Below are 26,601 nucleotides of genomic sequence, written 5' to 3'. Positions count from 1 at the left end.
TCTTAGCCTCAATGGTAGTAGTAAACTGGGTATATGACTTACCTTTTTTCCTGAATTTTAAAAACCTTTTTTTTATTGAGTTAAAACTTTTCAATTGAAGTATTTATACACAAATACATCGATACATTCATAGGCATTTAAAATTTTAAACTTTTTTTTAAATTGAAGTATAGTTGGTTTACGATGTTGTGTTAATTTCTGGTGTCCAGGAAAGTGATTTCAGTTGTGTGTATATATATGTATATATGTGTGTGTATATATACATATATATACATATATATTGTGTATATGTATATATACACATATATACATATTGTGTGTGTGTATATGTATATATATATATATATATTCCTTTTCATACTCTTTCATTATAGGCTATTACAAGATATTGAATATAGTTCCATGTGCTGCTATACAGTAGGACCTTGTTGTTCAGCTAAATTTTTAAACGCTTTATTGAAGTTATACATGTAAGAGTATAGCTCATTAATTTTTATAAACTAAAAATACATAACTTGTACCCAGATCTTGAAACAGAATATTACCATAGCACTAGTACCCCGGAAGTCCCCATTTTCTCCCTTCCAGAGAATTAACAGATACAGAGATATAACTTATCTTTATATCCTTTTGGTTTTTAGTGCTCTGGATTATTTCTTTCCCCTGTAAAGGTACTTTGCTTTTCTACTCATGATTTAGTCACCAGTATTTTTAGCAATGACATTTTTGGCGATATTAACTTCTAAAAGTAGATGCTAACCTAATATTTAAGCTTTGTGAGAAATTCAGACAACTGAAATGGACTGTTTCAGGTGTATTGTGTTCCCTCTGCCCTTTCTGCCTTGCTTTCTCAGGCTAACTCTTGCCAGTCCCTGAAGATTCACTTCAGGAATCTTCCTCCGTGGTTTCCTTGAAGTCCTAGATTGAGCTGAGTGCCCCATATCTGGTTTCCCCAAAAGTGACCACATTATATGAACGTGACCTTCTAATGAGTCTGTCTCTCCTGCTATACAGTTAGGAGCCTGGAGAACAGGGGCCTTGTTTCAATCATCTTTGCTTTCCCAACATCCAATAGGCATTTAAGGCAGAGCCTACAGCCTATAACATGTATGAGATCTGAAATAAAATATTTCAGATATTATATAATCTATATAATATATGATATAACATAATACTTAATAAAAATATAATATATAATAAAATAGTGAGCCCATGATATAAAAAACCCACAAAATCTAAATTAGTAACAGTTTTATGGCCTATCTGCAAAATGTAACATTAGGTCAACTGATCAACTAGAATTCAATTTGTACGTATATAAAAATGTAAGGGTTAAATCACAAGAACTAAATACTTTATTCTCAAAGACTCCTAATTATAAAAGTTATATAAACCATCTCAAAATAACATTTAATATGGGAAATAGGGATAGCTGAAAGTTTGATAACATACAATACACTTTCCAAGAGAAGGCATGTCCAGGGCCAAAAAAAAAAAAAAAATCCAGACAGTATCTGGAACCCAGCAGGAACTCACAAATGTTTGTTGAGATGTTCTTGTTTAACTTCAATTCAATCATGTAAGCATTGCTCAGAGCTGATTGTGGCCCAGCCCTTGCTGAGGGGGACTCAAGTTATCATGTAATAAAGATTCCATCCTTCAAAGAGCTGAATTGTAATCGTGGGAAAGACAAAGAAGTATAAACCGACCAAGAATGGCATTTCCTTTTGCCTTCCTTCTATTTACTCAACTCACTGAGAAAACTTCCATTCATGAACACAGCTTGCAGTGGGCCACTCAGACTTAACAAAGGAACTACACATCTCCACCTTTGTAAGCAAAACTTCCTGAGCAAATTTAAGTCTGTTTTCCACTTTCTAAGATGGGATGTAATTGGTTAATGCCTTGACATTGACAGTAGTCCAGGTAAACATTTAGCAAAGATCATAGACCTAGGAAGGCACACGTTGCTGAATAACACACGAGAATAGATACTCCATCATTGTATCTCTCCTTTTGCAATTTGACCTTTGAAATCATAACAAATCTTAAAGTACATCTCTGAACACTTCCACTACTTCCCCTGATAAAAATTCTTGTTCCTTGTTGAAGACAACCTTCTCTCCATCAATCCTCATGCTCACCCACAACTCTTCCACACAGCTTTTAAAGCTTAGCCCAAATTCCACTGCCTTCTGGAAGACTCTCCTGAACTTCTCCTGTCCACCTTCAGGAAAGGTGACCTTTCCCTTCTCTGAACTCCCATGCCACTTACTGTCTGCTCTGAGATGGTTTGGCAAGCTTGCATTTTCCCTTGACTTGATTACAAGGCCACGTTTGAAAGGGACAAATCCCATCTTGCTCCTTGTTCCCTTCCCCGACGGTGTCTGTTGTGTATCGCTGAATACAAGGACTGAGCTTGTGGGTCTGACTCAAACATGTAAGTGCACAGGAGGATGTGGAATAAGGATTTGGCACATAGCGTCATATTTACAGTAAACTTTTCCTGACTTCACAAAGAGATATTCCTCACAGCAAATTCCTAACATTTTTTCAAGGCAGTCTTCACTTTTTGATGTTTTTTTGGGGGTGGAGCGGTTTAATGTATGGAGATTTATCAGTGAAACTCATCTATCATTTGGGCTAAGAATTGCCGTCATCCACACAGTCCTAAAGGGAGTTGTAGTATTTTATGGTGAACCACTTCCTTGCCTGACCTCCTTTAATGCATGTGATATTGATTTCACTAATCTAATTTGTCAGCACCCTCTACTACTCTGTGGGTCACCTAGAGCATCCTGAAACTAACCGACTGAACCAGCAAATAGCAGGGGAACTGAAAATAGCCTCCTGCCCACTAGAGACCCACTCAAATGCTGTAGCTCCTTGTGAAGCCTTTGAGTCCTGAGATCTTCCTTTAACATCTTGGCTGCTTTCTGAGTCGTGACTGCGCATGGTGGTGGGAGTTGCAGAGGACCCTGGTAACATCTCATATACGAAGCCAAACTCCAAAGGCCTTGCCTTCTTCAAGATAATCCCCCACCGCGCAAATGATTTTCCCCTAACCATTTCCTGCCCACTACCAGATTAGTGTTTCTCAAACTTTCCTCTTTCCCATATAATCTTCAAGACTTTTGTGTGCTATCTGTATTACTTCTTACTTAATCATTTTATTATTTCCTTTTTACTCAAGAAAAACCTCACCTCAGTCCCCCAGACCTTAACCAAAGATTTATCAAGTAGGGGAGCCTGGGGCTTCCTGAACCCCTTCACTTCTTCCCTGGAGTTCCATCATGGCAACAGAACCTTGCACGCAAAATGTGCTCGGTCAATAGTGGTGGAGTGAGAGGATCTGTCAGCACTGCTAAGACCATGATCACCTTCCCATTCCTACCTTTGCCTAGTCTAGGTGGCAAACACCCTGAAATTTGGTGCTATTTATGACTAGTCATTTACAAACTCATAAAAGTTTCATTTTGTAAGAATCTAAAAAGACAGTTGAGTTTCCTTTTAGTTATACTGAACTTTGCTAAAAGGTACATAATGGCCTTGTTTGTATACCTCCCACCCAGTCCTTCCAAATGGATGGACACACGTATGCATACACACACAAGCACATTTTTTAAACTGTCACAGCGATTGAAAAAAAAAAAAACAAAACTAGAGTGAGGCTGAGAAGCTCACTATTAAAGCAGGGTGGAGCCGTTCTCCCTCACAGCTCAGATTGTTTGCTTTGCTGATCAACCCAAGCTAGTAAACAACCCCAGGCACAAGCTCAGTCTTTTCCTGAGCCAAACTCATCAACCGAAGACCAAAATACATCTTCGTATTTGCTGACACTATTTAGACAGCTTATGTAACAACATCCAGCTCAGCTGGGTAGATGGGCTAACAGTGATATTAGAACATCCTTGGAACAGAAGATTTTAGATAAAAATAGAATTTTAAATAAAAAAAAAACTAGCTGATGCAGCTTTGCAGAACAACTTTAAGAATCCCCAAGCCACGCACACATTCACCAATGAAATATTTGCATTACCCACCCACTGTTTTGGTTCCCCTACAATAGTAACACAGCAAGCACAGGAGTTTGCCAGCAGGAAAATACACTTCAATTTCCTTAGAAATGCAAACTGGTGAACAACTTTGTTTATGTAAAAGTCATAAAAGTATTTATGAAATTCCTTCTTTATCTTGCATCCACAACACCTAGTAAAGTGACCTCTCTATATGAATTCAATGAATGCTTGTTGTAGTAAGAAAGAACCAAAGATTTTGAGGATTAGTTACTGAAATGGAATATGTCTCTTCTATTGTGGGTACTAAATAATGGCAACTATCACCAAATTCGACAAACACTCATTGAACAGAAATGTAAGAGATGGCATGGTAAAGTAGAAATTTAACTGGGCTTGGAGGGAGTCATACTGGGGGGAGCGGGGACAAGGGATGCAATGAGAACCTGCCCTTTAGACCCTGCAGGGAGACAGAGATTCTTCCCAGATACCACAGGGAGGCCAAAGTGATAGCCGCCAGGCCATCCTTCCATGCCTGGGAGTGCTCCAGGTTACACACAAGGGAGCCTTGTCGGCGGTTCTTCTTGTCCCAGAGGCTTGAGGCCCTTCTGTGGGCAACTGTCTGCATATCATCCTTGGATCATCCAAGCAAAGGACTCCTGACTGTGCCCCAAGACTTTGCCAAGCCCCGTCCAAGCTGGTAGACTGCCTTTTCTTCCCCTGCTTTTCAACAGTCATGGGACACTCATAAGATCCCTTAAACAGAGGGTGAGGGGCCTTACAGAGAGAGGGGTAGGGATGAATTTGGAAGAGAAAGCCCTGTCACCTGTATCTGGGTGGGATTAAATGGTCGAGAAACTCTTGCCAGTTAGTCATGCGATTTGGATTCCAGACCTGGTTCTGCTGCTTCTGTTTCTGGCCAAGACACTATTTTTCTCACCTGCCTTTCCTCATCTGAAAATACTATTTTCTTCTAGCTCTAACTTTGTCTGAATCGAAAATTATTCATTTAAATTACTTACATTTTACTGTATTGACTATTTAACTAGTAAACATGTTTTCATTGCTGCACCTCTTTTTCTAAGGACATCATCCATTTGTAAGTTAGCTTTATTCTGCAGAATTTATCTGCTACCACTTTGTTCTAGCAATGAAAGTTTCAAGTTGAAAAAATATTGAGCTCAGTTCTTGGGACAATTACTAAGCTTCGTACATTATTTGGTATATCATTTACATTAAATGAATGTGGTGATAAATGAAAAGAAAAATGAAATTCTTGAAACCAGAGTATGACTTAGCATGCACTGTACCAGAATAGTTCACACCTGCTTTCTGGTTTTGCTCTCAAAAACATATTTGTATTAGTTTCATCACAGATTCAACTTCAGATGCCCCCACCTAGCCCTCTGAGGTCTTGGACATGTGACCTTGACTCTGAGTCTCTTCATCCATAAATTAAGCAGGTGGAACCAGGTCTCTAAAATCCTATCTAGACTTTTAAGGTTCCAACTGTGGTCCATTTTAAGTTGCACTGTATAGGAGCCAAAATCAACTTAAACCCCAAAAGCATTACCTAAATTAGCTTATTTATTCATGAATCAGAGATGATGCCAAATGTCCTCTCCTCAGTTTTTAAAAATATTCTATTTATTATTATATTATTTAATTTTTTGGTTTTTTTGGTGGAGGGGAGGTAATTAGGTTAATTTATTTTTAGAGGAGGTACGGGGGATTGAACCCAGGACCTTGTGCATGACAAGCACAGACTCTACCAGTTGAACTATACCCTCCTTCCGCCCTTCAGTTTTAAGTCTCCCAGATTCTCAGAAAGCTCCCGGCTCTGTGCTCCTTGTCATTTCAATGTCTATCGAGCAGGGCTCACTTTTCAGCTTACTGGTTGCCTCCCCAGTGATTGTATCAGCTCTTGTTTCTGTCTTCTGAGCCTCTAAAGTGCCCACTCGATGGCCTGTACCCATTCATTGGCTTTCACCCACCCAGCCCCAACCCCCTGGTACTTGCAATAATCCATCCCTTTTAGGAGTGCTCTGCAGCTTGCTTTATTTACTTAGTGATATATCCTAATTCTTTATACCTGCCCCTAATTTTTTATACCAGCTGTGTATATATAGATGTATTATAATGCTTTAACTACCATTGATTGATGTTTTGGTTGTTTCATGGCTTTTTTTTAATAATCTTATTTTATATTGAAGTATAGTTGATTTAGAATGTTATGTTAGTTTCTAGTGTACAGCATAGTGATTCAGTTATATTTATATATTCTTTTTCATATTTTTTCATTATAGGTTATTACAAGATATTGAATATAGTTCCCTGTGCTATACAGTAGGACTTTATTATTTATCTATTTTATATATAGTAATTAGGATCTGCAAATCCCAAACTCCTAATTTATCCACCCCACCACCTTCTGCCTTTGGCAACCACAAGTTTGTTTTCTATGCCTGTGAGTCTATTCCTGCTTTGTAACTAAGTTCATTTGTGTCATTTTTTCAAGGTTCCACATATAAGCGATAGTATATATTTGTCTTTCTCTGTCTGACTTACTTCAATTAGATAATCTCTAGGTCCATCCATGTTGCTGCAAATGGCATTAGTTCATTCTTTTTTATAGCTGAGTAGTATTCTGTTATATAAATGTGTGTGTGTGTGTGTGTGTGTATATATATATATACATATATATATATATGTGTGTATATATATATATATATATACACACACACACACACATCTTCTTTATCCATTTTTCTGTCAATGGACATTTAGGTTGCTTCCATGACTATGCTATTGTAAATAGTCCTGCGGTGAACACTGGGGTGTATGTATCTTTTCAAATTAGAGTTTTCTCCAGATATATGCCCAGGAGTGGGATTTATAGTAGCTCTATTTTTAGCTTTTTAAGGAATCTCCATACTGTTTTCCATAGTGGCTGCACCAAATTACATTAGGAAAGTGTTTCTTAAAGAGTGGTCCATGATCAATCCTGAAGTGTCAGTAAAAACTGCAGATTCCAAGGACCCGACCTTGGCTTCGTGAGTCAGAATTTCTGGGGGTGAGGCCAGGGAAGCATTTATTCAACACGGTTCCCTGATGATTCTAGGCATAATAGTTTGACATTGACTTGCTCTTTCACCAACTTTGTTAATTTTCTTAAGGGAAAAGTTGCTATATTAGCGATTTTCACCAGGAATATAAGTGGGGGGAGCGATGGGGAGTGGTGGGTTGTTCAAAGCTCTATCCAGGAGCGCGGCAGGGCTGCCGTTGGTCTATCTCAGCCAAGCAGGAACTCCGGCAGAGAAGAGAAAGTCTAGGACGCGCGCGCTGACACCTCATGAGACCGTTGAAAGGTCCGGAGTCAGCGCTGGAGGCCGCGGCGGTAGAGGACGTCAGGCCACAGTAAGTGCGGTCCAAGCTCCGAGCAACACTGCAGACTCTTAATACCCTGAGGCGCGCTGGAGCGCCTGGCTGCTGCTCAGCCCCCGTTACCATTGGCAACGGCGGCCACCCCCAAAGTCAGCGTGGCGCGAAAAGGAGGGACTTCCCGACTCTGGGAGCCAATGCGCATGCGGCGGTCGGCCAGTCACAGGCATTTCCTGTCGCATGATCTGGAGGGCCAATAAAAGTGCAGCACTGCGAGGTCACGTGCCTCGGTTCCCATTAGCAACCGTAGGCTTCTAAACAACCCGCCCTCGCTCCCCATACTCTGCGGCCCAACTTCCTTCGGCGACCCCGGGCCTGGCGAGGCTGAGCCTGGCCTCTCCCACTTCTCTAGGCCGCTGACTCCCGCAGGCCCGCCGCCATGGTGAGTAGCCGCCCGCTGGCGCCGCCTCGCGCCGAGGAAAGACTCGGAGCCGGGGCCTCAAGTGATGGCGTGTCTTGCGGCGGGTCTGAGTCCGCCCCTGGGCCTCCCTGAGGAGGGGAGGCTGCGCCGGGTGCGGGAGGCTCAGTGAGTCTCGGCCGAGGCTCTTCTGGAATAATCCTAGGTGGAGCCATCTCCTAGCACCCGCGTTCCGCCGCGTCGCTTCATTCCTCACCGCTGCCTGAGGGGCACAGGCCAAGACACATTTCGCAGGTGGCTGGTGAAGAAAGCTGGAGGGAACCGGCTGCCAGCAGAAGGCTTAGGGAGGAATTCTCAGTCGATCCCCCAAAACCAAAAACTCCACGTTTTCTCACACACACACACACACACACCCCTTTGGCAGTATTAATTATGTTAACGAGCAGAGGAGGGAGAACGTGACTGAATCCAATTTTCTGATATAGGAGTGACTTTAAGAGTCCCAGCCCCCGTTTTACAGCTGAGGAACCTTGAGTGACATTTCTTTTGTTTTCACCTGTTCAGGAGAGGACATGTTTTCCTGTATGCTAGAGCATACCCCATTAATCACTCCAGCGGGTACAGCACGTCAACTTAAATAGCAACCATTTTTAGAACAAAGCACAGTATTGAAGTGTTCAGAAAAAAAAAGAGTGAAACCAGGGTTGGGGCACCACTGAAATGGGCTAGTGAAATATTTCGCAACTAGAAGTCCCATTTAGGCCGCACTACGTCCCAAATGCTTTCTTGCAGCTGAGAGTACAGCTGTGAACAGAATAGACCATTCCCTACCCTTCTTGAGCTTAGAGCCTGTCCTACTCATTCTCTTGATTTCCCTAAAATACCAAGAACAAGTTGAAAAAATGATGATGGTGATGTCACAGAAAAATTGACATCTGCTCCCATTCTAGCTTCTGTCATTCCTTTCTATCAGTTTGCTTAACGACTGAGGCTTTGGAGTCAGGCTCAGTTTCTTCGTTAGTAAATTGCAGGGAAAATAAGTATACTAAGATTGTTAAAACGGTAAATGAGATAATGCATATAAAACAGCACACAGTACCTGTTAAAATATTAAGCACTCAATACATATTGGGTTTTATTAGATTGTGCTCGTTTTTATCATTATATTTTCTTCCTTATGCTTCTCATAGTAAAACTGTATATGGACTTTAGGGCCTGGTCAGGAACAGAGAACCATTTCTGGTACCTTCACCCCCTCCCCCTCCCTTTGTGGCATTTATTTCAGGGCACTAGCTTGGCAATGCTCTGGTAGGATTCTTGCTCAATGTTTTTAGCTCTTTTTTTAAATTATTATTTTAATAGAATATTTCTGCTACAAAATTCAAACAAACTCTGATTTCCCTATGTGGGTACCTCCCATTGTATCTACATATTTTAAAGCTGACTCTCGTATCTGCTTGTCTCAGTTAACAGATGGCAAAACTGGTGTCAAAGAAGTTAAGTGATATAACAGATAGTTACATAGCTAGGCTTAAGTTTGGTTTTTAATCCAGTGCTTTGTCTGCTTACACCACAATCAGCCCCTTCCTTGTTCTCTCTAATAATGTGACTCGTGTGTATATATAGTGTATACATGTGCATATGGGGAAGCAAAGGGGCTGATGTAGCTTCTCCTCCTGAACTCAGCTGCCTGTTTCTGCTCCCTTTCTTCACCTCTATCCATTTTAGAGGAACTTTTCTGTCTTTTGTCCTAAAGCTTATCCTCTGTTTAAGTGATTTTTTTCTTAGTCTTAGGATAGTCTTAACTTTTCTTGACAGAAGAGAAAATAATTAACAACATGAACTGGCCACCTACTCTGCACAAAGCACTCTAGGAGGAGCTGTGAGGTACAAGAAACGATTCAATTTCAATCTTACAATTGCACCTAGGGGGAAAAGACAGCTAATAGTACAGAGTAGTAATCAGTCTGCAGTGGTGCCAAATGAGTAGCAGAGATGACGTGCTAGTTTTTTGAGAATGCATAACTAGAGTTACTAAGAGTATGTTGGGAGGCTTCACAGAGTAGGTAAAACAGATTTGGTCTTGAAGGATGGGTAGGAATTTGGGGGTTCTGGAGCATGCTCATACTGGCTAGTTATGTTATATGCGTTTGTTCTCATCTCTGCATTCAGTGACATTGTATAGGCAGCTTGAAATCAGCCGTGCTGGGAGTATTTGCACCAAGGAAATCAGCAAGGGCTGCAAATCAATTTCATCCTCCCCTCCCCAAAAGCCTGTTGTTAAGCATTTACCAGCACACCACTGTCAGATTTAGATTCTTGAATAGGAATGGAGAGGTACTTTTAGTCAAGGATTGGAGTAATGAGAGTGAAAGAATAGACAGGAAGTGTTAAACATGCTTGAGGGCTGATGAGCAGACTAGTCTGACTGAAGTAGCGTGTTCTTACAGCAGAATCCTGGAAACAGGGCTAGGGAAAGAGTTTAGGGAGTACGGAGGGCTTGCAGGTGTGGATTTAATACTATAAACAATGAAGAATGATTGAAAATTTGTTAATGCGATTTTTTAAGTAAGTTGTTGACATTGTTGTGAGATATTTCCATTTGTGGGATATTCTTGCCCATACTTATGTAAACTGTTAAAGATAACATCATTTCTAATGTAGGTATCAGTTTTGTTTTGTTTTGTTTTTAATGCCTGGTGGAAATCTGCCTTTATGTGAGTCACAACTCAGGTGCATATGCAACTATAACATATATATGTTCTTTTATTTATTTAAATTCTACCATTTTCCAAAAAGGATTTGAAACAGCAAAGTTGAGTGTGGACTCTGAAGTTAAGAGTGCCTGGTTCAGATCCCTGGTCTCCCATTTGCCACTTCAGTAGCATGGGGGGAACTTCTTCTGTGTACCTCAGTTTTCTGTCTGTGAAGTAGGATTATATTACCTTTTTCATAGATGTTGTATTGAGGATTAAATGAGATCATGCCTGACACATTGTAACCTCTGAATGACTTTTCTGTTATCATCATTACTATTATTCTTTCTAATGTTCAACATTAGTTCAAGGAGTTGGCTAATAGTGTAAACCAAAACATAAGAAACTTCTTCCTTCTTGCCATTCACATTATCTAGCCCTAAGACAAAATCTTAATTACTAGTTTAATCAAATAAAGTAGAGTCATGAAATTTAAAGTAAGTACCTACCTCAAATGTGTTGGTTTACATTGGTCAAAATACCTCAGCTGTTTGTTCTGAAACATTAGTCTGCTGGATAAATAACCATTAGGAAGCCTCATGATATCCTGGGTAATTTTTATTTTAATTAAAGCATAATTGGTTTACAATGTTATATTAATTTCTGGTATGCAGCTTAGTAATTCAGTTTTATACACACACACACAGAGACACATATATACGTACATATATATATATATATATATATATATATATATATTCCTTTCCACATTCTTTTTCATTATAGGCTATTACAAGGTATTGAATGTAGTTCCCTGTAGGATAATTCTTAAGTTATTAAACTTTAACGTCTTGAATTGTAGAAATGCTAAAAACAATATGGGAGAGAAAAAGATTCAGTGGAGCTGTTCATCATGCAGCTGGGGATACACATCTGTCAGCCTGTTAGACTTGAGAGTCAGATGCATATAGATAACAGTTGAAACCTTGAGATAGATTATGTCATCAAGGAGAGGAGATAGAGTGGCAAGAGTAAGGGTCCAAGGGTAAGGCCCTGGAAAGTACAGGTGCTTAAGAGGCAAGCCCAAGAAAAGAAGCCTACAGATGAGATCAAGAAGGGAAGATGGGGTTAGCAGCCAAAGAATGGAGCAGGTCAGCTGACAACCAAGGCATTAGCCGTGGTACTTGCAATTGTGATTAAGAAGTTGCTGGCAAGCTTTACAAATGGCAAGCTTTACAAAGGCGGTTTGACTAGCATATAGAACGGAGAATGCAAGAGTAGAAGGGAAGTGGAGAAACGCAGTGGTAGCTGGGGGGGTCTCCGGTTGGTGTTTTTTGTGTTTTTTAGCATGAATGAGGTTATGTACACAGTCTTCTGTGTAGTCTGAAGGGAAGAAGAAACCTATAGAGTGTTGGGAGGGGGGATAATTGGTTAAATAAAGTCCCCCAGGAGTTTTGAAAGAGAACCAGTTAAGGCCTCACGGAGTAGTGACCTTCAGAAGGAGGAACTCTTTCAGTTCACTTGTTGGGCACATGTCTGTTGTGTGCCAGGCACTATGAGAAGTCCTGGGGATACTCAGGGACCAGATGGGCATGGTCCTGGCTCTGTTTAGACTATGTTCTACAGAAACTGAAACTGCTGAGAGGAGGTAAGATGTATGTGGATGTAGTAAAGCCAAGGTGAGGGACTTGGCGGGTGAAGGAGGTCATGCCCAATGACCTTGGTGTTGTCCTCCACAGTGTTGGAGGCAGCCCTGCGTGCCGAGAGTGAGAGGGAACCCTGGAAGAGAGGCTTGCAGGTTAGACCTTTGCCCCCCATGAGAAGGCTGTGTTAGATTAAGTTATTCTTAAAATAAAGATAATTCTGACTCATTTAGTCCCCTGCATTAGATGTTCAGTTTTATAATTTCCTTAATTTCTGGGATAGCTATAAAATGAAAAAAAATCATTAATCTCTAGCTTATAGTTGTTAAGCTCTCATCTGGTTTAAAATCAAGATCAGTGAATGGCTACTTCAAAACCAAATATATATATTTTTAAAGCTGTATGAGATGGGATAAAGTTAAGTTGTATTAATAGAGATCCCCAAAGCAGTGGCTTAAAGAATATAGTTTATTTTTCTCACACTTAATAGCCCTCTCACTGCTCATCTCAGGTACGTGGGCCAATGCTGCTCCAGGAAGTCATTTAGGGGCATGAGTCCCTTTCATCTTGATGTTCCCTCATCCTGAGGGCATTGTGCTGTCTGCATGGTTCAGTGCAGTCACCATCTCCTCCAGCGAAACAGCGTGTGGCCAGGGTATACCCCATGTCTCAAGGCCCAGGCTTTGGAAATAGCCCTCATTCTTCTGCCCACATCCATTGCCAAGAGGTAGTCACATGGCCACACCTGACTTCAGGGAGGGCTGGGGGTGTCCTCTAGTTGGGCAGCCATGTGTCCAGGAAGATGGGAAGAACAGAATTTAGTGGACATCTAGCAATCTCCACCGCAGGGTAGCCTGTATGTTTTCACTGTCGGTTCCTTTATTGTATCTTTAAGACTAACAAACTATTTCTCTCTTTCAGGCAGAGTTGGGGCTCAATGAACACCATCAAAATGAAGTCATTAATTATATGCGTTTTGCTCGTTCAAAAAGAGGCTTGAGACTCAAAACTGTGGATTCCTGCTTCCAAGACCTCAAGGAGAGCAGGTATCAGAGGATTCTAAAGAAACCCCGTGGGAAAGAACGTGGATCCTTTCTGGTGGTCGGTGTGTGGGTACTGCAGCAGAGGCCTTACAAACCGTTGGCCAGGGGATCGTGATCAGTGACTCACTGAGAGCAGCTACACTAAGCCCTGTGGATTGTGAAACCCAAGAAGTCAGACTGTGGTGGGAGCAATCCATTATGGAACATGCACATACCATAATTAAGAGATTGCAGAGTTTCAAAAGGCAATTAAGAGATTGTGAAGTGCTTGTGGGTTAATGATTGGCTTGCTGTATTAAAGATTCCAGAACTTTAATTACTTGAGTTATTAATTAAACGATTAGGGCCATAAGACATGGCAATTAGTAAGAAAACACCCATGCAGTTTACATTGAAGAATTAGAAGAGGGGAAAACAGCAGAAAACCCTGAAAAGCTTGCTGACTGGTATGAAAATTGTTAGTTGATTTATAGCAAGAGATGATTACTAGTTTGGTTGGACCAATAATGGAAGATAATAAAAGTCCATAGAAAATTTAATAATAGGGGATAATAGGGAAACCAACCCAAAGGACTGACTAATAAAGAAACATCAGACTACTTGGGCAGCAGACTTTGGCACACTTTAATGAAAAAGGCCTCCCAGTTCATAAAGTCATGAACTTCACTCAGCAGCAGAAACCATCAACTGCAGACCGTTATCTGTTTGATCTATTAATCTAATCTGATCATCTGGCTTCCTAACCCAAGCAGATGTAAGCAGCAATCTAGTTGGTAACGCTGTGAGACAGCTGGAGACAGTATTTAATTATTTACTGTATGCATTGAAGTACCTTAATTGCTGTTCATAATAATGAACTTGAGTTGCTCAAAAAAAAGTATATTTTTAAGCATATTTGATTTGTTCTATTAAAGAATATGGAAAGATTTTTAATATATATTTAATAAGGACTTGCATCAAAAATAGTTAAGGGGAGGATTATGGCTCAGTGGCAAAGTACATGCTTAGGAAGCACAAGGTCCTAGGTTCAACCCCCAGTACCTCCATTAAAAAAAAAAAGTATGTGCAAAAAAATTGTTAAATTTTGGGGGTTTTTTAGAGTGGTTAAATTCCGCTAGATAAATGAAATGTTAAAGAATGGTAAATCAAACAATATTAACTTGAGTATAACTGTGATAAGCCTTTGGTGCAGCTCCCTTCACTGTGTCCTTTTGGAAGGAGGGAGAAGAGAACCTGGGATTGGGGCTGTAGTTTTTCATCCGCTGAGTGTGTGAGGGATAAAGGACCTCGAGGGTGGCGGCAGGGAGGGGAGAGGACTGTGTTACTACAAAACTCATTGAAAGTAGGAGGTGTGCGTGGAAGCTGTCTCAAGGACTCAGCTGCTGGGCGTGTTACTAAGATTGCTGGAAATGATTGTGGGGCTGGGTCACCCCCAGTGGGACCGTGTGCTTGTCACCGCCACCCTCTGAGCCTGTGTTCCATTTGTGAAGTGAGGAGATTGAAGAATGGCTCCGAAGTTCCCTCCCCCCCAAAACATTCTCCTTGGGAGACTGAATTTTTAATACTTTTGATGGTGATGTTCATTTTTATGGTGTGGTCAGTGTCAGTGGAGTTTAACTAAGATAAGTTAGGGTTCTTTCTTTTGGATCTCAAGAATGCTAAGAGAAGCAATGTATAATTACCCATAATTTTTTCATAGGCATTTACTAACGTGTGACTAGTTCATACTGTCATTGAAATGCTAGACAAGTAATACAAAGAAAGGAGAAACTACACCTCTCAGGTGACTTATGAAATAATTAAATGTGGTAAGACTAATTTTAGTAGAGATTAAAGTAAAAAGTTTTTCTTTGAAAACCTGAAGTCAATAGCTTGGGGAAGGTTTCTGAGCATGTACTTAGATTAAAGGATGTGCACAGGTGAAGAATGAGTCACAGTTTAATCGTTTAAATAAACATCAAAAGTTAATTGAGTTTAAATTATTTTCAAACTGTTTTATTAATAAAGAAGATGGGATTTTCACTCTAACCCCTTAATCGCTTAAGTGACATGAATGTGAGTTTTTTAGTTGTGCTTTACTTTGGACGTGGTTTTTGCTGTTTATGCAGAGGTTTTGGATCATGGTTGTTTTTCAGGCTGGTGGAGGAGACCTTCACCATAGATGAAGTCTCCGAAGTCCTGAATGGGTTACAGGCTGTGGTCCACAGCGAGGTGGAGTCTGAGCTCATCAACACGGCCTACACCAACGTGCTCCTTCTGCGCCAGCTCTTCTCACAAGCTGAGAAGTGGTACCTCAAGCTACAGACAGACATTTCTGAACTTGAAAACAGGTAATAAAACTTGTATCCACAATTATGACCATAGAGGCCCAAGCATACCTAAACATTAGTGAATATCTTTCCTGCTGCTTTTCTTGGGGCTGGTGTGTGAGAAAATTTAGGTAGGGTAACAGCAAAGCATCCAGTTACTGAGTGATCTCCTAGGTGCCGCTCAGCGTCCTCTTCAAGATGCTCTGTTTCTCAGTTCCTCAGTGTTATAAATGCCTTCGAGATTGATGAGATTACTCTCCAGGCTATTATTAATTATTCCTTACGGTATCTTTATTAGCCTGATCAGTATTGTAGTAAGTCTTTAGAGATAGGTCAACTAAGAAATAAAGATTATGAAACAGTTGAAAAATTAATTCAAGTACCAACAATTCACACTTAGTAGTATTAAGTGTAGTAGGTATTAACTGTCAGTGGGTAACTGGTAACTGATGAGCAAACTTGGAGAAACTGACCTATTAAGAATCTTACAAGAGTAGTTACTGCCATTCACTCTGTAAGCTTTTGTATAGTTAGCCTCCATGTACCTTTGCAAATAAAAGGGAACGTTCAGTCGGATCACCCCCAAACCATCTGCCTTCCTTGCAAATTTGTCATACTCTTTTTCAGTAGATATGAACTAATTCCATTTTTTTCCAGAGCTACTCTATTAAAATCAGTTTTCCTCAAACATCTACTAACTAACAATGTATATTATATCACAGAGCAATCTCCCTTGGTAGAACCTCAAAAATAGAGTTGACTACAAATTTCAGACAGAGCTATACCTACACTGCAGTTTAGTTCTAGCAATTATAATACTAGGTGCTATGGAAGATTCAAATTTGAGTCCATGGGGTTTGGATTCTTGGCCATTGGTAACCAAATATCATTTTTGATATGACGAAGTTCTGTTCCTCTTGCTCTCTTGCCGCTGGCATGTCATGTATTTGTACCAGTATTTTTAATCTTGTGTGTGTGATACAAATCTATTCTAAATGAATATTTTTTCATATTTGTTTTTATCTTGAAGAGAATTATTAGAACAAGTTGCAGAATTTGAAAAGGCAGAATTTACATCTTCAAATAAAAAGGTAATTTTTGATCATTCTAAGTCCATTCCTTAATAGCCAGTATTTAAAATCCGTAAGTCACTCAGAGCATTCAGAGGTTAAAGTGAGAACCCTCAAGGAAAAGCACTGACTCAAGAACAGAATTCAAAACTTGCCTCTCAGATTTTAGGCAAAAAAAGAAAAGCTTTGGGAATAGTTATGAAAAACATAGTTTTTGTCCACCATCTCTCACACACACGTGTGTATGCGCACGCATGAAATCCCTGCAGTCCACCTGACTCCAGCCGTGCAGGCTCGACTCGGATGGTGTTGGCCACTGGCTCTGGGGGTAGCCACACCTGTGTGTGCATCCTGGCACTGTGTGACCTTGAGCAGGTTACCTGAGGTGGCGGAGCCTCGTTCTCACCTGTCGAGTGGAGACAGTACTAGAAGTTACCTACTCCTCTCTTTAATCCTCATTATTTGCAGTGACCGCTTAGCATTCTGTTGTGTTGAGGCATCATATGTACTGTGTGGTTTTGGATAGTGAAACACTGCTAAGGTGAACGCATGAACATACATGTACAAAACAATTTTCTAATTATTCCTTTGGCATGTATTTCTGGCTAAGAAACTTCTGGGTCAGAGGGCATGGATTCTTTTGTTTTGATACATATTGCTAAACTGCCTGGATGTTTGTGCCAAGTTATTCATCTTTAGTATAGTCACCTAAATCCCCATCAAACTTAGTTTTTCCCAGAGTCTGGAGTTCATGTAGAAACCTCTGTTTCAGCTCCCACAGCTTAAATCCAGTTCCTAGATACCAGGATCTATATCTGCTCTGGATTTGAGTGCCTTTCTTCCCTCCTTTCTCTTCATATGTATTTTTTTAAGATACAAGAAGGATGAGTTTCATATTCATGTCTAACTTGCATTGGGCACCGTGGGCAGGCATGGTCCTAAGCACTGGGGTGTAGCAGAGAACCAAACCAATGAAAATCTAGCTGACATCCCAGTGGATATGTTTACACTGTTTCTCCACTTAGGAAGTACAAGTGTTCAGTGATTTCACATGATTTATTCGGTGGTGATTGCAGTTTGGTTTCTTTTTTCATTTCAGCCCATCATAGATAACATAAAGCCAAAACTTGCTCCACTTAACGAAGGTGGAACAGCAGAACTTCTAAACAAGGTAATGTTGCCATCATTTCAAGAAATGGCAAACCCTCTAAGGGTGTGTGCTCACAGCTGGCACAGCTCTAGGACAGAGAGACGGGGTGGAAGGAGTTGATTCAGGCCCGATCCACCAAGGATAATTAGCCACCGCAGTAGTTGTACTCCCTGGTACCCAGTGGTCCAGAAGAGGGCACACTTACCTCCCAGAGAGTCTGGTGCAGCTCTTGGTTGCATGTTTTCATGGTGAAGTGAAGAGCATGGGATTTGGGACAGTGTTTATTGATAGACATTGGAAGTTTTGATCTGCAGTAACAATGAAGAGATTTTTTTATTAAGAGGTTTGTAATAATTACCAATATACAACTGTTTTTCATGACTCCTGTATTCTCAATATTATGCTAGATATTACAACATTATGTTACATAAAGAGAAACATAATACCTAGCCTTTTGCCCTCAAAAACCTCATAGTCTCACTGGGAAGTGAGAACTAATATTCTAGAAACAGACAGGAGACTGCTAACCTGTACGCACAGGGTGGCAGAGGAGACACAGTTCTGTGTAGATAAGAGCAGTTGAGGACAGACTCTTGGTGCCTGAGCTGGGCTGTAAGGTGAAGACAGATTGTATTGTCAGAGGTAAGAGAAGAGGCATGGCCGGCTGGGAGAAGCGTGGGCAGCAGTCAGGCAGAGGAGGCTGGCACGACTGGAGCAGAGTGTAGACTCTCGGGCCAGCGATGCTGCGTGTGCTGGGGCAGAGTACGAGTAAGACTGGACTGACCTGTGATGCTCGTGGTGGAGCTGACGAGCAAGGGCCTTTGGCCGCAGCTCAGTCAGACCTTTTAGGGGCTGGGCACAGGGTGTCAGAGTAATGAAGTTTGTGTTTTTAGGATAAGTGGCAAATGATGTGCAGTGTAGGCCGAGAATAGACCCAAGAGTTGCAGCATCAGTGGGCAAGAGATGCCAGTGGAGGGGAACTTTGGGGAAAGACTGAGAACAGAGGGCTGAAAAGAGTCTGGGAGACTGTGATAGAAGAAATTGGAAGTCTTAGATCCAAAGCTGACTCCCAGGAGTTCAGGCTGGTGGGCTGGGTGAAACTCTGGGATATTACCAGTAACCAGGGCTTCCAGATATTTGAGCTATTATGTAATTTAAATTTAATTTAACATTTTTAAGTGAAACAAGTAATTTCAAGTATTAAAAATACTTTGGCTAACATAATAAAACTTGAATTTACTCACAAAGGAAATTTTAAGACTTCAAGAAGAGAATGAGAAATTAAAGTCAAGGCTGAAGACCATTGAAACACAGGTAACCAAGAAATACTTTAACAAAATTATTGAAAGAGTTACTTAGAGACTAAATACTGAATGTATTTTGTCTAAACTTGATTATAGGCAACAAATGCATTGGATGAGAAGTCGAAACTAGAAAGAGCACTGCAAGATTTACAGCTTGATCAAGGAAATCAAAAGGTGAATTAAGTTTTAGCTGTTTTTTCACATTTTCTAAGTAGAATCAAGTTATAAACGTATATGAAATCTTAATTACTATTATGCCCCTTCCATCTACCACTCCCTGAGAAGGAGGCCACCACTGTTGTCCTGCATTGTCATGTCCTTGTGCAGGAAAGGCCAGGTGAGAGCCTGGTGATGTCAGGGGACAGATACACAGCTCAGGTGCCTCATGTGTCCCAGAGCCTGCTGGCATACAAGATATTCGTAACTTTATTTTTTTTAAAGTTCTTCCTCTCACTTTGCCATTCCAATTACTGGGGAAAAAGAAATGAAAAAAGGAAGAGTTTTTAGTTAACTGAAATTTGTATTGGGGTTTTTTTAATATAGAACTTATTACTCAAGTTTCCCTTTGGTGAATATGATACAGTAGAATGAGTTTACCGGTCATGCATCTTCAGAGCCATCTGTGTCCAGCAGTGCTTGTGTAACAGCGCAGTCCAGTGTCGAAGTTCTCCAGCTTGTCTGAGTGGAACAACTGGGTGTCACTCCCCCTGCTGGAGGTCATCGTGGGCACAGTTCTGCCTCCTGTGGCCTTCCCATGGAGATTAGATGCTGTATAGGGTTTCACGTCAGAAGACCATTTGAGTGAATTCTTAGTGTAGCATTGACTTTCCTAGTGGTTTTAGTGCCCTCGTATATATCTACTGAACAATCCCCAAACCTACTTCTTTAGCCTTTTGTTACGCTTTTTCTGTGGAAAATTTCGAGCATATATAGGAACGGAGAGGATAGTGTAATGCACGCCAGGTACTCATCACTCAGCTTTACCAGGCATCAAGGCATGGCCAGCCTGGCTTCATGCTCACCTCTACTGTCCTCTCCCTCGCCCCAATTTAAAAAGTTTTTTTATTGGAGTATGGTTGATTCACAATGTTGTATTGGTTTCCGGTGTACAGCACAGTGATTCAGTTTTATATATATACATATTATACATATATATATATAATATATATATATTCTTTTTCATTTCCTTTCCATTTTGGTTTATGACAGAATATTGAATATAGTTCCCTGTGTACTACAATAGGACCTTGTTGTTTATCTGTTTTATATATAGTAGTTTATATCTGCTAATCCCAAACTTTTAATTACTCTTAATTTATTCCTCTCCCATCCCCTTTCCCATTTGGTAACCATAGGTTTGTTTTCTATGTCTGTGAGTCTTTCTGTTTTGTAAGTAAGTTCGTTTGTGTCAATTTTTTATATTCCACATGTAAGCAATATCATATGGTATTTGTCTTTCTCTTTCTGACTTACTTCACTTAGTATGAACTTCCATGTTGCTGCAAATGGCATTATTTCACTCTTTATGGCTAAGTAGTATTCCACTGAGTGTGTCTGTACCACATCTTCTTTACCCATTCATTTGTTGATGGACATTTAGGTTGCTTCCATGACTTGCTTGGCTCTTGTAAATAGTGCTGCTATGAACATGCCCCATGTTTTTTGAAGCAAATCTCAGAGATTACATCATTTCCTCTGTAGATATTTTTTAAATAGAAGGATACTTCTTATAAGGCTAAAAAATGAAATATATATGATTTTCAATTATTATATACCAAGGACCATAAATTTATAAAATAGCTAAATACTCCAGAACAGCTTTATAATTTCTCAAAAGTAAAACAGTTGCACACATTTTTGGATGATGAATTCATTTTAAAAGCCATCTTGGACTTTACTCCAATTTTAATTTTAAGATTTTGGCAAAAGCAAAATGTGTACATGTCTTCACTAGATACAATGAAATAAAATCTTTTTAAAGACCAGATTTCAAAAATGAGTAAGGAATTCTTTTGTTGATAGTACTGCTTCATCTTCATATTTAGCATTTATAAACTATTTTCCTGTCTTATTAATAAGTCTTTTTTTTCTGTTATAAATTTTATCTAGTTAAAACAGGATCCAGTTAGAGAGAAGATCCAGCTGTGCTTGTATTACACTGACAAAGTGTACAAATATGTGCATATTGAATCAATATAAAAATTTACAATCTTGTCAATTTAGCAAGCCATACAATCAGTAAGCATTAACTAGGCTCTCATAATATTGTACATGAGTAAAACATGCCTGTTACATTTTTATATTAATTGTGTTAATTTTATTATTTTTCCATATGTATCATTCAAAATTCTTAAGGATTTATTTTAACTTTTCTAAAATGAAACCTGTTTGTCATCCCAGTTCTGGGACACACAACCCTGTCAGATTTAGGATCTTACCCCTCTCCTGCTCCTCTTTGGAATTCCAGCAGTTCATAATCATATTTTACATCCTTGAAAATCAACGACCATTGAGTGCCTGCTAGGTGCAGACACCGTGCACTGTGGGCTGCAGGTGAACTGAGTGTGCTGGCGACCCTCCTGGAGCTGGAGCAGCAGAGGAGGCTGGCGGGGAGGCTGACGTGCACATGTGACACACAGCCTCAGCCGTGTTGAATCTAAAACAGTTACTATTTAGAATGAAATTATATGAATTTATGTATTTTTCATAGGATTTTGTAAAAGCCCAGGATTTGAGTGACTTGGAAAACACAGTTGCTGCTTTAAAGAGTGAGTTTCAGAAGACACTTAACAACCAGACGGAAAACCAGAAGTCACTGGAGGAGAATCTGGCCATGGCCAAGCACGACCTCCTCAGGGTTCAGGAGCAGCTGAGCATGGCTGAAAAGGTCAGATTTGTCAGTTCACGTCCAATTAAGTGGTGAACCTGGTGTAAGTGTAACTAAGGGAAATGTTAGACAATTGCAGAGTCACTTTAATTTTTCTCAAGGTATTAGGCAATTTGTGTTCTAAAGATGTATCATTTTTGGGCACTGAGATTCTCCCATCTTTGGCACTAAAATATCTGTGACATTAAGAGACCTGCACTCCTTCCTATTGTCTGGTAAACACTTCCCCCCAGGTGGCTTACATCCGCTACCCTGCACCTACTACGTTGCTTTTCCTGCTCGTCCCTCTGACAGTGGCAGAGGGATAGGTGGCTTTTTTTTTAAAGGATTCTATACCTTTTTTCTTAATTTATATGAAATATGTAGAGAACAGTTTGTTTGTTTTAGGGGTTAGACTCTTAGGATTATGGGAGCCAAAATGTAACTAAATTAAAAACCCTCCTCTCTAAATACTGGCACTACTTTGGGATTTGGAAAAAAGAGCATGCTTGTTTTACCTGAAAATGAATTTACTTTTTCAAATAGATTTCCCATGTCTAGGGCATCGTATGTTTATTTGCTAATATTGTACTTGGGGAAATGTTACTATTTTATTGGCTTCTCATTGAAAGAATGTATTTTTTAAGTTTGGATAGTCTTAATTTTATATAAACATATTTTTAAAAAGAAATTAGAATATAATACAAGCAGAAAATTAGTAAAATTAAAGCAAAAAATATACATTTTCATCAGATGTGTTCTTTCTTTCCATAACAATTTCTTAGTAATGAGCTGACTTTTTTGCTATTCAGGAATTAGAGAAGAAATTCCAACAAACAGCAGCTTATCGAAACATGAAAGAAATGCTTACAAAGAAGAATGACCAAATCAAAGACCTGAGAAAAAGATTGGCAAAGTAAGCCATGCTGTTCCAGCTTCCCGGATTTGTCACCCTGCTGGGTTGATGTCTGTCCTTCATTAAGTCTAATCTTGTGTCCGGAGAGGTCAGGCCAGTGGGGAGTTGCTCTGTCATTCAGTCCAGAAGCCTGTGTGTGAGGAAGGCAGAGGGACTTTGGCCAGGCCTTGTCTGTAATGCCCACCAGAATTTCTTTTTGGGTTCAGCAGGACCTTTAGGCTCACACAGGACTACACGAGGCTACTCTTGCAGTGCATTCTCTTAGCAGGTATCAGACAGGAACCACAGCAAGCATGCAGGGCAGCACTGGGCGTTTCTCCTCAGCAGTGTCCTTGTAGCAATCCAAGAGCTGTCAGACTGTGCCCTCATGTGACAATTTAGGTGCTAGAAAATAAGGCCCATGCAGAAAGGTGCCAAAGCCAGCGATGCCTAGAAGTCTGTGCCCCACATAGGTCCAGTGTTTCTAGTACAGTCACGTGACACCCAGGCAGTGATGTGTTGGATACAAGAACTCACTGCCCCCAAGGAAGCTTAAGCCGTGGCTCCCACCGTGGATGTGTAATTGTCCACAGTTGTCCTGGTCCAGATGGAGTCTTCTTATCAGGGTCATTTCTGTCATCAATGGTTCTGCCTGGAAACTCAGCTGACATTTTACCTTTATCAGGGTCCCAAGGGACCAGAGCTAAAAAGTGAATCCAGGATCACATTTGTCCTTAGAGAAGGGGATATGTTAACCCTTTACTCACAAAGCCCTATCAGGTATTTGTGTCCATCAGGCAGTCGATTAGATAACCACTGGATCTCGACTCTATTAAGCTGTCACGGCTCTAGTGGCAGGTGCAGAGACTGGGGGTCTGACGATGTCTTAGCAGTTATCTGCTCCATTCTCGAACCACCTGCTGCAGGATTCCCCTCAGTCACCCTCCTAATGCCTGGAACGTATCTGACTTTTACTGTAGCAGTGATTTTAAGTGAAAAATGAAATGTTACTGGTTCAGTCACTGGAAATGTTTTAAGTAAACTCATTTGGTAAAAACAACAAAGTATCATGCAGTTATGCTCTTAATTTATATCTCTTTCCAGATACGAACCTGAAGATTAAAAACTGAAGGTTTTGTCTAGAAGCTGCCACAGCGTGAAAGTACGGGCTGTTTCCCAGCTCAGGCATGTATTTGAAGCAGTTTGTTATAATCCCTCTCTTTTATTTTTCTAAGATTTAGACTTTGCTTCTAATATTTAGGACTGGAGTTCCTATCTAAGTTACCTAACTGAAAAGAGAGAAACCTGTTGAATCATTCTGGCCGGTTGTCCCTAACTCCTCTCTGCCGAGTGCCCCAGAGTCTTAGTTCAAATGCAGTGGGAGTTCTCTATAGTAAAGAAGAGGCTTTTAGAGTGGGAAGAAGGTTTTCCTTTTGCATTAGTATAAGGAGTATGCTTTTTCAATAAATGTTAAAGCTAGCGTCTATATTTGTGCGTTCCCAGAGTAAAAATAAATATAGAACTATTAAAGATAGTTATTACAAATAAACCTTATTTTTTAAAATGGAATCTAATTTGTTTTCTCTATTTAACCATCAAGAAAATATATGAATTTACTGAAAATGTGAATACCATCTATTATAGGCAGCACTTTTACCAAAATTGTAATGAAAATTAACAATGCACATGAAGATTCAGTTAACTCCGGTCTGTCTTTCTAAATGTTGTGTTTATCAGAGGAGGGTCAGACATTTTTTTGTAGCACAACTTATCATGAGTCTGTATTACTGATGAAAAAGTCAGAGCCATCCTGTGTTTCTATAGTTGAGAAAGTATCTAGACAAAGAATAAATTAATTTTTATACTTCATTTTCCAGAATATTCTTTTAAATTACATGTTAAATAAGAACATTTTTTAAAAGGCTTCTTTTCAACATAAAATGAGTTATCAGACCTCAGATTCAACTTTTGAGTATGGTTTATTTATATGCATCTACAGTAACTGCATTGTCAAGAGGTTTTAGTTGTATTTCCATTCATCCTGCTTTTTCTTGTGTGATTTGGGGTAAATCATTAGAAATTAGGTATCATAGCTACAGCTGTGTAAGGCGACAATACTATAAGGGTAAACAAAATAAAGTCCCTAAAGCAGTGATACCTCGGAAGGAAAGTACTTACTGTTAACACATTATGTAGAAAGTAATTATTCCCACTTCCAAAAGCAGAAGGTCACACCCTAAATGAGCGCTGTCTGCTAAGAGAGGTCATCCCATGTCCACAAATGAAGATTTTATTTACCAAGAAGAGTTTACTGATCGGAGGATAAGGCTTGCTATTATTTTTATTCAAGCTTTTAATACTAGCCTTGAATTTGTTGTTTTTCTTGTAGGTTTTATGTTAAAATACTGAAGGAACAAATGATAAAGGGTAAGATAATTTCCCCCCAAAAGGACACAGAAGGCAGTCTTTAAAAGACGAATGAATCAGAGAAGGGAGGGAGAAAAAGCCACTAACAAGCCAGCACTTGTTGCATGGTTGTTCCTCACCTGTCTCTCACTATTCAGGTCGCTCATTGGTTTCTGTGTCCTTTTTTAAAATTTATTTATTTGTTTGTTTATTTATTTATTTAGTGTGGGGAGGTAATTAGGTCTGTTTATTTATTTATTTATTTTTAGAGGAGGTCCTGGGGATTGAACCCAGGACCTTGTGTATGCTAAGCATGTGCTCTGCCACTTGAGCTATCCCCTCCCTGCTCTGTGTCCTTTTAGAGCTTTCACTGAGGGTTCTAGTCTCACCCCGTGTTTCTTTATGCCAAAATTAATTCTCTCTCCAAAAAACATTCCATTATTTATGGACTGCGATATTCTGTATAATTCAGAAACAGAATTCTTGATTAACTGGCTTGTGTATCTTTCAAAAACCGTTATTTTCTCCCTGCACATTTCTTAGTTTGATACCTGTAGGGAAGGAAGTTATGTTGAGAAACCTATGTTGCTAGGTAGAATTTCACCTTGTTTTCTTTGGTAGCAACTTTGAAATATTCTATATAGTGTATTCCAGTTCAGTAATAAATTCAAAAATATTTATGAAACCTTAAAACCTAACTATGCCCCACATTAAGATAAAAAAATTAGCATTCTTTGACATAAATCAAAATGATGATTCACATATAAATACTTTTTCTGCTGTGGTTTTGTCACTCCGTGTGTGTGTGTGTGTGTGTGTGTGTGTATTTTAACTCATATGGTTAGCAAAATGCAGTATTAAATTTTTAAAATATTTTCCTAGTTTTAAGATGTATCTCATTTAACTAAGACAGAAAGCCTTTTTAGTTGATACACTTTGGGTTTCTGAGAATGTTGCCTCCACAGCCCTGATTGAACTGTCAGTGTGCTAAGCTATATACACTGTGCACTGTGGCTGTAATTCATAAAGCTTTAGTTTAGCTTAAATATTCAAGATTCCTACTGAATTATGACCCAGACCCTTTACTGACAAAAATAAAATGTAAAGGGTTTTTGTTAATTTCTTCTGTTCAACATTTAAGTTTATTTTTTCTCATTTTGTGTTTCATTTTGAATCATATTAATGTTTAATGATCATTTGTTTATGTTTTATATAACTCATTATGAGAAAAATATTGCTCTACATTGAATTTGTAATCCTATTTGATAAAACCTTTGCTATTTTGTATTTCCATTCTGATGAACTGAAAAGGGTTTATAGAGATGTTTACACCTTTAAATAGTGCTGGCTTGTCAAAGATCTCATGATAATCTTGTTAGAAAGGGTCTTATTTGAGTCCTCCCA

At 39.6% G+C, this 26,601-nt stretch overlaps 1 protein-coding gene across 2 annotated transcripts; it reads left to right on the top strand.

The window, feature by feature from the left end:
* Window positions 1-7,677: 7,677 nt before the first annotated feature.
* Window positions 7,678-24,360, top strand: LZTFL1 (leucine zipper transcription factor like 1). Of its 2 annotated transcripts, none has more exons than XM_006200715.4 (10): window positions 7,678-7,839; window positions 13,076-13,200; window positions 15,333-15,527; window positions 16,537-16,597; window positions 17,676-17,747; window positions 18,975-19,040; window positions 19,127-19,204; window positions 21,741-21,917; window positions 22,709-22,812; window positions 23,896-24,360. In XM_006200715.4, exons 1-10 carry the CDS (start codon window positions 7,837-7,839, stop codon window positions 23,912-23,914), a joined length of 900 nt encoding a protein of 299 aa, XP_006200777.1. In that variant the 5' UTR covers window positions 7,678-7,836; the 3' UTR covers window positions 23,915-24,360. The 2 variants fall into 2 exon arrangements, with proteins under 2 accessions (XP_006200777.1, XP_072797219.1); XM_072941118.1 differs by lacking the exon at window positions 7,678-7,839 and adding an exon at window positions 12,701-12,881.
* Window positions 24,361-26,601: the final 2,241 nt, after the last annotated feature.

The sequence above is a fragment of the Vicugna pacos genome, chromosome 17 (genome assembly GCF_048564905.1).
Source record: "Vicugna pacos chromosome 17, VicPac4, whole genome shotgun sequence".
NCBI classification, from domain to species: domain Eukaryota; kingdom Metazoa; phylum Chordata; class Mammalia; order Artiodactyla; family Camelidae; genus Vicugna; species Vicugna pacos.
The sequence above is the reverse complement of the archived record's forward strand: the minus strand, read 5'-3'. Positions and strand labels throughout refer to the sequence as shown.

What these genes read in the sequence shown, in the direction of transcription:
- LZTFL1 (XM_072941118.1), top strand. Translation starts at nt 12,819, where the DNA reads ATGTCTCAAGGCCCAGGCTTTGGAAATAGCCCTCATTCTTCTGCCCAC. An exon ending in CAGCAGAACTTCTAAACAAG is followed by an intron (nt 17,748 to 18,974) that starts GTAATGTTGCCA and finishes TTACTCACAAAG; the next exon opens with GAAATTTTAAGACTTCAAGA. An exon ending in TGAAGACCATTGAAACACAG is followed by an intron (nt 19,041 to 19,126) that starts GTAACCAAGAAA and finishes ACTTGATTATAG; the next exon opens with GCAACAAATGCATTGGATGA.